Raw genomic sequence first — 12771 nt, 5'->3', positions numbered from 1 at the left:
AGAGCACCCACTGAGCCCCGTGTCTCCACAATTGGTGGCAGCGGTGGGACACTACTCAGCCTGGTTTACCCAGGGGAGCTGCAGCGGACTGGTGTTTTCGGACACCGTCCAGGGCTCAACAACCAGGGAGGCACATAAGCATACCCAGCAGGCCATAGGGGAGGCATTCAGGTTTCGGACGCTGCCATGTCCAACCCCACCAGCTCAGCCATGGGACAAGACCAAGAGAGGAGTTACGACCGCTGCAGTAAATGGATGCTACAGGATCTGTGCTAGAGGCGAAAGATTATCTACTGGAACGCTGAGACTCGGTCAGCCTTGATCCAGAAATTAGTCCGTTGGGATGCCCAGAATGATGCAGAGGACGTTGAGGATCCCGCCGATATTGACCCAGAGGATTTAAACTATGTGCCACATCATGGATCTAGTGACAATCGGGAATCAACTTTGTCCAAACTGGCCCAAGCCACAGCGTTGTTGGATGCATTGGGGCCTAGATCCTCAAGAGAAGAGAGGGCTTATGTTCTGGAATATGTTTATGGGATTCCAGCTGCAGTACTGCTAACACCAGCCGGTCGAGAAGGATGGTCCCGCTACCCAGCAGAAGCTGCGCCAAAACAAAGGACTACAAACAGGGCCTGTGACTCGCCCAATCTATGGCACTGTTATACATGTGGGCGCAATGGACATATAGATAAAGATTGTCTCCAAAACCAAGGCCGCATGCTTGGAGCCCGTCAGCCACTCCAACCAGTCAACATATGCCGAGATGAACAAACGAGACCTGAGGAATGCTACTCCCAAGAAACACCAATAGCTGAGGAAGTGGTTTATCCAGTCCACACCCTACGGCAGGCCGGACACCGTACACCAGCCAACCTCCATCCCCACATCCAGACGGTCAAGGTCGGTGATATACAGGCTCAGGGACTTCGAGACATTGGATCTTCCATCACTCTGGTAAGCCCAGTTATTGTTTCCCCAGAAGACCCTGTACCAGATTCCAAATTATCCATCTCCCTGGCTGAGGGCCAGTGCTCAGACATTCCTCTGGCATGTGTGCAGTTGGACCTAAGGACCGACCAGGGAGAGGTCGAGGTGGAGATTGTGAACAGCCTCCCCATACCTGTCATTGTGGAGACTGACCAGAGCAAGGCTGATGTGGAGCTTATGGACACCGTCCCCACACCAGTTATTTCGGGAAAGGACCAGGGAGAGGTTGATGTGGGACTTGTGAACAGCCTCCCCACACCTGACATTGTGGAGACTAATCAGAGCAAGGCTGATGTGGAGCTTATGGACACCGTCCCCACACCAGTTACTTTGGGGTCTGACCAGGAAGAGGTCCATATGGAGTTTATGGACAGCCTCCCCACACCTGTTGTTTCAGGGACGAGCCAGGAGGAAGTTGAAGTGGGGTTCATAGATGGCCCCACCAAGCCTGTTGTTTCGGATACCACTCAAAGGGAAGTGAAAGTGGGGCTTGTGAATTACCTGCTCACACCAGTCATTTTGGAGAATGACCTAGGACAAGGACTATCCAGTCAGTTTGAAGCAGCCATCACCCACCTCCAAGCCAAGCAGGACCCTGATGTGGATCTTTCTAACATCTTTTCCAGGGATGGTTTGCATTCCCGGTCTCCATCATCCACTTCTGAGCTAAGAACCGTGAGTAAGCCCAACCACACTGTGGCTATTGACTGGGGGAAGATTGATAGTGGGAGATTTGTGCAGGCCCAACTCATGGACCCCACCTTAGTGCTTGTCCACAATATGGCTGCTCAACTTGGGGGAGGTAATCAGGGGGAGGTGTATAGATGCAAGCCTCTGTTGCTGACCTCACCATTAAAAAGGACAATGCCGTCAAGAGAAGAAGGATGATCGGAAGCCTATCATGTCTGGCTAATATTAAGAAGGGGGAGGAATGTGACGACATGGACTCTCATGGGTTAAAGTTTCTTAAAATCCAGCCAGACAGCATTATAGATTGTCTATAGATGGGGGAGAAGTCCCTCATTGTTTTTACAAGACTCTTGTTGACTCAATGTAATTGTGTTGGCCACTGAAAGCTAGACGTATTGTTCTCCAGACTTTTCCATTAACCATTGTATTGTAGTTGTGTATTGCTAATGTGATTACCTTAGTAGCCATTGTTGAGTCTGTGACTTGCCGACTCCATGTAGATATACTGAGTCTTTCTATGCACATCATTTAAATGAACATTATCCATGCAGCTTGTAATTCATCCAATGGGAGAAGCAATCTTGTCCAACCAATCGATGAGGACGCAGTGTATCCTAAGGGAAGGTTATGGCTATAAAAGGGACTTCTTTAAGCCACCAGGGGATGAAGGTTGATGGATGCTGATGGATCCAGTCTAAGCTCTTTGGAGCTGACTAGAGGATCAGGATATCTTATGGCTTCAATCTAGGGACTCCGGATCCGGTTGGAGACCATATCCACAGCCTAGGGATTTCGACTCCGGCTGCCAGGATTGTAACATCATACCAGGACTACCTAAGGAGGACACTCAGGTTGGGACAGTTCAGTCACCTGTTACAGACTTTGCAGACCTCCCACAGCTTCCTAAATCTGGCGTTATTCCTTTCTCGGTTGGTGCCCGCCAAAAGCGGGGTGCTGCTGGACTGGAGTAAGCGGCCCTGGAAGCTCTGAGGCATGGACATTCTAAATCCCTGGTAAGCCAGCGGAAGGGTGAGACTCTGTTGCCTGTTACATTTGTGTGTTTTGCTGGTTATGTGTTATGTGCCGTTAATTGTTTGGGGATCCAATAAAGTCTAATTATTGTGGTTCCCTCACCCTGTGGTGTCTGAGTAGTGTTACGCCCACGGTTAAGGAGGCCGTCGTTCAGTTGGGATGAGCCCTGAGCCACGCTGTCTTTCTAAAGGCGGCGGGTTTTAGTGGACGAGAGCACCCACTGAGCCCCGTGTCTCCACACAGTGGATTACCAGTAACATCAATGGATGACCGATGATGTCAATGGATGACCAACAGCAATACTGAATGACAGATGATACCAATGGATTACCAATAATATCAATGGATGATCAATAATGTCAATGGATTACCAATAATATCAATGGATGATCAATAATGTCAATGGATGATCAATCATGTTAATGGATGACCAGTGACATCAATGGATGACCGATGATGGTAATGGATGACCCATATCGTCAATGGATGACCAGTGATGTCAATGGATGATCGACGATATCAATGGACAACCAATAACATCAGTGAATGACAGATGATGCCAGTGGATGGACAATAATGTCAATGGATGACCAGTGATGTCTATGGATGATTGATGATGTCAATGGATGACCAGTGACATAAATGGATGATCGATGATATCAACGGATGACCAATAACATCAATGGATGACCAGTGACATCAATGGATGATCAATGATATCAATGGATGACCAATAACATCAATGGATGACCAGTGACATCAATGGATGATCGATGATATCAATAGATGACCAATAACATCAATGGATAACCAGTGATGCAAATGGATGATCGATGATATCAATGGATGATCGATGATATCAATGGATGACCAGTGACATCAATGGATGATCGATGATATCAATGAATGACCAATAACATCAAAGGATGACAAGTGACGTCAATGGATGACCATGAATATCAATGGATGGCCATGGATGATGTCAATGGATGACCAATAACAACAATGTATGATCAATGATGTCAATGGATGACCAGTAACATTCATGGAGGACTGATAAGATCAAAGGATGACCAATAATGTCAATAGACAAGGAAAAGGTGCTGCCTGGAGCTGGATACTCGCCCTCACAATCTATATATACTGCAGTCACATTGATCTTTATGGACATTTTGCTCATTTTGGAATCACTTTCCATCTTCTTCCACAAAAAAAGTATAAAAATCAAAACTTACAAATTATGAAAGTGGAAAAAAAAAATCTATTTTTCCATTTTTTTATTTTCCTCCTGCCATTGTGCTGTTATCTGACTTTATCCACGCTCCCGGCAGACGCATTGTCCTCTCCAGACGGCTGAGTCCCATCCTCCAGTGCGCAGCGTTTCATCACAATGTCCCGTTGATTTGTCGTCGAGCTGTTGATCTGAAAACACCGTCTCCGTATTATTTCGGGCCTGACCGTCTGCCCGTCTCAATGCCTTCTAATTAGACTTTTACAAGTATTGTTTGTGCATGCAGGAGGAGCGGTGCCACCATTGCCTCCAGCCGATAAGAACCCCCCTCTCCTCCCCGTGCTTTTATTCTGGAAGGTGCACATAGAAAGTGATCGGAGAATTCCCCATTTAGTTTCCTACCATGAACTGAATAGTCATCCTGGCGCAAAACAATAAAAGATGAAATAAGCCGAGGAAAATGACATTCTTAAAGGGGCAATGCACAATGTAGTCGGAGAAGATTTTTGTACAAATGTAAAGGAACACCGGCTACACTACCTGGATATGGGAGAGAAGAAGCTGGCTCCGATTGCCATCAGATCTCTGAGGAGGCCGGTGGTCAAAAACCCTAGCGTGGTTGCAATAGACCTACAGTAAGACTTGGTGGCATCGGGCGCTGAGATGTCAGTTTCCACAGGAAGGCGCTTACTAAATGCTGACAGTCTCTATGCCCAACTCCAAGACGTAACCTCTACTGACACTAAAGCATAAGAAAAATAACCTCCAATGTGCTCAAACCATAGAAATGTCACAGAAGTTCTGGGATTCTGTTCTGTGCTGCAAAGAAACAAAATGAGAGCTTTCGAGGCCTCTGGATCAGCGGTATATCTGGAAGAGGAATAATGAAGCAAGTGCTGAAAAAGTATAGCTTATACTGAAGCATGGTGGTGGTTCAGTGATGCCTACAGTTAAGCATGGTGGTAGCTCAGTGATTCCTACATTGAAGCATGACGGGGTCTCGGTGATTCTTACAGTGAAGCATGGTGTGGGCTCAGTGATTCCTACAGTGAAGCATATAGGGGGCTCAGTGATTCCTTAAGGGAAGGAATGGCAATAAGTTTACAGTGAAGGATGGCAATAAGTCTATGATGCCTACAGTGAAGCAGCATGATGGTGGCTTGTTGATGTCTCCAGTGAAGCTTGTCAGGGGTAAGAAATGCCTCAAGTGAAGCATGCTGGTGCCTCAGTGCTGCCTACAGTGAAGCATGCTGGTGGCTCAGTGCTGCCTACAGTGAAGCATGCTAGTGGCTCAGTGATGCCTACAGTGAAGCATGATGGTGGCGCAGTGATGTCTACAGTAAAGCATGTTGGGGGCTCAGTGATACCTTTAGTAAAGAATATTGGGGACCTCAGTGATGCCTTCAGTGAAGCATATTGGGGACCTCAGTGATACTTACGTGAACCAGTGATGCCTGCTGTGAAGCATGCTGTGGGCTCAGTGACACCTAGTGAAGGATGGCGGTGGCTCGGTAATGCCTACAGTGAAGCATAGCGGGGGTTCGATTATGCTCTGCGGCTGCTTTATGTCCTCTGGCACTGGAACTTGGAGTGTGTGCAGGGGAATATGGATTCCATCAAGTATGTGGGAATCCTCAGACAAAACATCATGTCTTCTGTGAGGAAGCTGAAGCTGGTGCACCTTTGGACTTCCCATCAGGACAGTGATCCATATCAGTATATACTACTCCATACTGGTCCACAAGACTTGATTTCAGAAAAAGTCCTGAACCATCACAGCCACCTGCAGCAAACCCAAGAACATTTGTGACCTGGAGGCCATTGCCCATTTTTTTATTAGTTTATTGCAAAAAGCAGAAACTTTATAAAGTTTGTGAGTAAACCTAATATGCAATGGGGGCAAAATACTTTATATTTTTATTGCACCTGTAGGTCTGTGCCGATATGAGACCTTGTTTTACCCCTATTGAAATCCTGAGGAATTGCATTGCCCTTGGCCCCTTATGGGATTTTTTAAAGGGAACCTGTCACCAGTGTTTTGTCCTATAAGCTGCGGCCACCACCACCGGGCTCTTATATACAGGAGTCTAACATACTGTATATAAGAGCCCAGGCCGCTGTGTACAACATAAAAAACACTTTATAATACTCACCTAAACCGGTCGCTGCGGTGGATTTGGCTCAGGTGGGCGTCTTCATCCTCCGGTGCCGGCACTGCCTATTTCGGTCAGTTTGTCGCCGCCTCTGTCGTCCTTCTGAAGCTGTGGTGCATGACGCGTCCGAAATCATACACACTTGCCGGCATTCAGGTCCTAAACAGGGCAGATCAAAGTATTGTAGTGCGCCTGCGCAGGACCGGCGAGTGTGTATGACGTAGACGCGTCATACACACAGGCTTCAGAAGGAGGACGAAGATGACCAAAAGAGGAGGCACCGGCACCGGAGAACAGAGACGCCCATCTGAGCCACATCCACCGCAGAGAACAGATATACTATCTTAGAATCCTGTACAGTATATAAGAGTCCACTGGTGGTGGCCGCAGCTTATAGGCCCAAAAAGGGGTGACAGGTTCCCTTTAAAGAACTTTTTGAATTAGCCGATCAAAGTGATTACCAATATGTCCACTATTATGGGCCAATAGAGGGCGCTATCCTCAACTTTCTGAGAGCTTGAGATGTGTAGCTTACTTTTGCTCTGCATTACTTTAACTGTGTATTCCCCATGGTACAGTTGGACAAATTTCAACACCGGGTATCATGAGTTGGTGGCCCCACGTTGGGCGGCAAAATACCGGTTCCTGCATAAAAAACACAATTTAGTTTAAAGGTTTATTTGTATGTATCTGGAGACAGATGAGGACTACAGTATACAATCCCTCCGAGAGCACAATGTAAATATTCTGTATACGATTAATTCTGATAAAAATGTTCTTAAATACTGTACAGCATCCTCCAGCTAGCCCTGCGTGCTCCCAAAGTGCAAAAATCTGCAACCCCCCTCCCTCCCAACTGCACATCCGTCACTTTTCTTCACTTTGGCTGGACCACCCAGTCCAATCTTCTCTATTGCAGGACCGGTGGTAATAACCCGGGCTCGGACCATACTCCAGACCGTATTGCATAACCCCCGGAATATCAGGGTGCAGCTAGTTTTATGAGAGATGCAATTAGCAGGCGTGTCCCGATAACTAAGTAGATGCTGGGCGAAGGGAAGAGGAGATTGGGCTTTGGCCCGGTCTCTTAAAAATGGTAGGGGGTGCCCCCGTTCTGTATGGGATGGATCAGCATGTTCGGTGCTCAGATGTGCGAGGGCAGGTTCTGGATGGGTGCGGAAGGCGGCAATGGACGGGGCTTGATCTCGCGGGACTTCATGTAGGAGAGGAACTGCTCTGGGATCTCGGCTAAGACGTCCTTGGCAAGCCGGGCCATGCTGAGGATTTGGTTTCCAGAACGGTCCACGTAGTCACGGAATGGCACGAACTGTAGGGGAAGAAGAACGTAATGTGAGTGGGGTGAGGGCGAAGGCTCAGGATTTAGGAGACGATGAAAACCATGGAGTGTCCGCCTCCTGAATATGCCCAGATGGCGTTAACAGCTACACATCCCCTATATCCAATGGCAGTGGGCCACAACTAAAGGGTGCATGAGGTGGGGAATGGGAGCCAATGCTCTCCCAATAATTTAGTTTGCCCACTTCCGAAAGTGCAGTATCACTACATGAGCAAAAAGATTAGCAGGACCAGATGCAGTGACCAGTGATCCGCTCCCTTGCAGATCTATATGTCTTTAGGATTACAGATTACAAAGAAATCCTATATTCTGATCAGGCCGTCGTATGTCCCATTGTTGTTCCCTCCATATCTGAGCAATAAGAGGAGTAACACAAAGGATCTGACTACAGAGGGGTTCTTTGTAGTCTGTTACCATAGAGACACATAGGTCTGCATCAGAGCTGGAAACACAAAATAGAAGCTTTTTTTATGCTCAATGTTATTTACAAAATTATTGCATTTTAGATACCGTATTTTTCGGATTATAAGACACACTTTTCCTCCCAAACGTTTGGGAGGAAAATGAGGGGTGCGTCTTATGATTCAAATGTATCTAAAGCCTGCTTTACACGTTACGATTCTGCATACGATATCATATGCGATCGTAACCGCCCCCATCGTATGTGCGGCACGATCAATTTGTTGAACGTGTCGCACAAACTATTATTTCCCGTCACACGTACTTACCCGTCCATACGACCTCACTGTGGGCGGTGAACATCCACTTCCTGGAGTGGGAGGGACGTTCGGTGTCACAGCGACGTCACGTGGCAGCCGGCCAATAGAAGCGGAGGGGCGGAGATGAGCGGGACGTAAACATCCCGCCCACCTCCTTCCTTCCGCATTGCCGTCCGGGAGCCGCAGGACGCAGGTAAGATCTGTTCATCGTTCCCGGGGTGTCTCACACACTGCGATGTGTGCTACCTCGGGAACATTAAACAACCTCACGTTCAATTTTTAGGAATTGAACGACGTGCATGCGATGAACATTTTACCGTTCAATCGCACGTAGCTGTTACACAATACAATCTAACCTACGATGCCGGATGTGCGTCACTTATGACGTGACCCCGCCGACACATTGTAAGATACATTGCAGCGTGTAAAGCCTGCTTAAGGCTAGTTTCACACTTGCGTTGAACGGTATCCGTTGCATTGCGTTGTGTGACGGATGCAACAGATGTGTGGCATATAGTGGCACAACGGATGCTGCAAAACAACGGAGTCCGTTTTGATTTTTTTTTTTTACAGTTTTACCGGCGACAGTCTATTATGAACAATCAGCCGATCGCTCACAGCAGCCGGTTGCCGGGTGATCAGCTGATCGCTCGGCCGCCGAGAATGTGTGCGGGGGGCAGAGTGCGGGGTGGATGAAGCCGAGTGGGGCCATGGCGCTGAGGACAGGTGTATGTGTGTGTGCGTGTGTATACATGCGGAGTGGAGTGCGGGGAAGAGTCGGGCTCCCTGCACACGTAGCCAGGGTAAATATGGGGTAACTAGGCAAAGCACTTTGCTTCGTTACCCGATATTTACCTTAGTTACGGGTGCAGGGAGCCAGAGAGAGCATGCGCACTAAAATCCTAAGGATTCTGCTGCTCAAAAAAACGTTACATGCTGCGTTCCTCCCGCTCGGCGGAAGCAACGCGGCGTCGCCCAGCGGAAGCAACGCAGGTCCTTTTGGCGCAATCTGTCATCCATACAAGTCTATGGGAAACAGCGGAATCCGTTAATGGATTCCGCTGTTTTCCAAAAGGGCGGATTGTGACAGAAGGAAAACAACGCAAGTGTGAAAGTACCATAACCGGAGGTTGCTGGAGAGGGGTCACAGGAGGCAGGGCTGCCATCCTGAAATGTTGGCGGTGCAGGCTTCAAATCATGGAGGATGGAGTCGGCGCATGCACAGATGGAGCTCCCCTCTCAAGATCTCATCTGCGCATGCGCCGCTTCTGGCCCACTGATCTCCCAGCGGGAAGAGGAGCCTGGAGGTGGCGCGTGTGCAGATGAGATCTCAGCTTCTGATTGAGCCAACTCCAGCTGACTCCAGGCACCATTTCTTTGAAGCCCACAACGCTGACAGATTCTGGATGTTCCTCCTGCCTCACAGCACCGCCTGCAGCATCACCCTACTCCATCACCGCCCCTGCTTCCTGTGACCCTGCTCCACCACCGCCCCTGCCTCCTGTGACCCTGCTCCACCACCGCCCCTGCTTCCTGTGACCCTGCTTCTCCACCGCTGCTGCCCCCCTCCAGTAAGACACCACCAGATTATAAGACAGACTCCATATTTTTTTTTTTCTCTAAACTTGGGGTGTCTTATAATCAGAAAAAATACGGTAAGTTGCATCAACCAAAAATATTTGCAAAAGTCCTGACTACTTTACCTGCACTATGTCTCTCTCTGCAAATCGGCCTCTGGAGGAAACCCGGACCTCGTCTCCATCCAGTTCTTCCATTGCTGTGGACAACACGAGAAGTGAGCGTCACTAATCCTCTCCCAAGAGCCACATCCTAAATATATATTGCTTCTCATAGACGGGAGAATGGTACCAGTCTATCCTATAGCAGAGAGCCACAGATTACAGCCAGTATCTTGAAGTATGTACATGAGCTGCAGGGGTGTAACGACCGTGGTCGCAGAGTTCGCTATTGCGACCGGGCCCGCAGGATTAAGGGCCCGGCGCCCGCCCTGCAAATCACTAGTCGACTCCTCTCTGTGAGAGAGGAGCTGCGCTGTTTTGTGGCAGACCACGTGGCCGCTATAAGGCTCATGAGCCAGGGGGGCCCGGTGTCAGCGGCGGCAGCATCGGGCCCCCCTCGCCCATCATCGCACATAGCAAGTGACGTCACTGCTCGATGCTTCATCATTCTCCCTCTGTGCCTGCACCCCGACGTCTCAGTGCAGCCGAGTGCGGTGACATCACCACTGTGCGACTGCTGAGCTGAGACTGTAGAGCGCAGAACACAGGACAGGGAACGTGTGGACTTAAGCAGCGGGGGAACGAGGAGAGGTGAGGACTTGTTTTTTTTTTTTAATCAGTGAGCACATGGAGGCCTATGGGGCTGCATTATACGTGGAGGTTTATAGGCCTGCATTATACATGGAGGTCTATGGGGATGCATTATACATGGAGGTCTATGGGGCTGCATTATACATGGATGTCTAGGGGCTGCATTATACAAGGAGGTCTATGGGGCTGCATAATACAACATGAAGAACACCTTATACATGGACTATAGGAGTGTACTATACATGCACGTCTATGGGGCTGCATTATACATGGAAGTCTATGGGGCTGCATTATACAACATGAAGAGCACCTTATACATGGACTATAGGAGTGTATTATACATGGAGGTCTAGGGGGCTGCATTATACATGGAAGACTATGGGGATGCATAATACAACATTAAGAATACCTTATACATGGACTATAGGGGTGCATTATACATGGAGGTCTATGGGGCTGCATTATACATGGAGGAGTATGGGGCTGCATAATACCACATAAAGAACACCTTATCCATGGACTACAGGGGTGCATTATACATGGAGGAGTATGGGGCTGCATAATGCAATATGAAGGACACCTTATACATGACTAAATTGGTGCATTATACATGGACTATAGGGGTGCATTATACATGGAGGTCTATGGGGCTGCACTATACTTGGAGGTTTATGGGGCTGCATTATACATGGAGGTTTATGGGGCAGCATAATACAACATGAAGAACACCCTATACATGGACTATAGGGGTGCATTATACATGGAGGTTGGAGGTCTATGGGGCTGCATTATACATGGAGGTCTATGGGGCTGCATTATACATGGAGGAGTATGGGGCTGCATAATACAACATGAAGAACACCTTATATATGTACTATAGGGGTGCATTATACATGGAGTTCTATGGGGCTGCATAAAACAATATGAAGGTCAACAGCTGAAACAACAGCTACATGGTCGGATCATCTGATATCATCTTGGCCAATTGATGTCTTCCAATGAAATACATAAGAACTATAGATGATCTGTGACTATAGACCGACCGGTCCCGGTCAGCTGTATACCACCACTGCCTTCTGGTGGCCCCAAGGATAGGGTCTATATATTCTGTGTAAAGGGCCCTATTTATTTGTGTATTTTGATAGCTATTTTAGTATATAAACTAATTTTACAATTAAGGTGTACTGCCGCTTTAAGAAAGCTGTTCTATTCATGATTTGTAAATAATAGCTAAAACCAGAAGATACATTGTGTATGTAGATGGGAAATCAGACGGCGGTCATTTCTATAGTAACAGTCTGTAAAAACGCACGGGGGTTACTCCGCTATAGATTTTCGCTCACAGAGGGGGATCTGCTGCCAGGCGACAACGTATGGGCTGCGGATCGCTTTCCTCCAAAAATGAAATCTACGCGGGATGTGTCAGTCTGCGGAAGGCGTTTACAGCAGATGATTGCGGTAATTGCATCACGAGGAGAGCGGGATACATAGAAAATAGTGAGTGAAGATGGGGGGGGAAGACCAAGGGGTCCAACCCGGACCACCAGACGGACAGTTCTCATTTTTACTATACTTGTATTTTTTTAAATAACTTTTTAAAACTATAATTAATTAGCATTTTAGTATTTTTTTGAATAAAAAATGCTCAACTGGTGAAATATTCCCAAACTGCTGCGGCTATTATGGCTTCTATACATGGCGGGGCAAATTTTATAGATACCACCATAAGTCAGCCGCCAATGACAGTAATGCGGTACTGAATGTAAGGACGTATACTGAAGGTCATATATCTAAAAAAAGAACATTATCCATTCTACAGCAGGAGGAGGAGGTGAGCTGTGACATCACCTATTGTGAGTGGTGGATCTTGTGTTATCTACTGTATATAGAGATGTTATCAGTCATTGCACTGGAGGAGGAGGTGAGCTGTGACATCACCTATTGTGAGTGGCGGATCTTGTGTTAACACCTTTATATACATTAGATAACACAAGATCCGTCACTCACAATAGGTGATGTCACAGCTCCCCTCCTTCTCCTGTATAATGACTGATAACACAGGATCCACCATTCACAATAGGTGATGTCACAGCTCACCTCCTTCTCCTGTATAATGACTGATGACACCTATATATACAGTAAATAACCAGGATCTACCATTCACAATAGGTGATGTCACAGCTCACCTCCTCCTCCTGTATGACTGATAACACCTCTATATACATTAGATATCAGTCATACAGGAGGAGGAGGAGGTGAGCTGTGA

General features: G+C 47.5%; 1 protein-coding gene across 1 annotated transcript in view; it reads right to left on the bottom strand.

The window, feature by feature from the left end:
* Positions 1-6761: 6761 nt before the first annotated feature.
* Positions 6762-12771, bottom strand: part of CPNE9 (copine family member 9) — a 353312-nt gene continuing 347302 nt past the window's right edge. Inside the window, exons 21-22 of the mRNA XM_075321438.1 lie at positions 9879-9952; positions 6762-7426 (exon numbers count right to left, since the gene is read on the bottom strand). Of these exons, the coding sequence (XP_075177553.1) occupies positions 7244-7426; positions 9879-9952 (257 nt within the window). The 3' untranslated portion in view covers positions 6762-7243. The remainder of the gene's footprint in view (positions 7427-9878; positions 9953-12771) is intronic.

The sequence above is a fragment of the Anomaloglossus baeobatrachus genome, chromosome 8, assembly GCF_048569485.1.
Source record: "Anomaloglossus baeobatrachus isolate aAnoBae1 chromosome 8, aAnoBae1.hap1, whole genome shotgun sequence".
Taxonomy (NCBI): domain Eukaryota; kingdom Metazoa; phylum Chordata; class Amphibia; order Anura; family Aromobatidae; genus Anomaloglossus; species Anomaloglossus baeobatrachus.
This window is presented reverse-complemented; position numbering and strand designations above follow the sequence as displayed.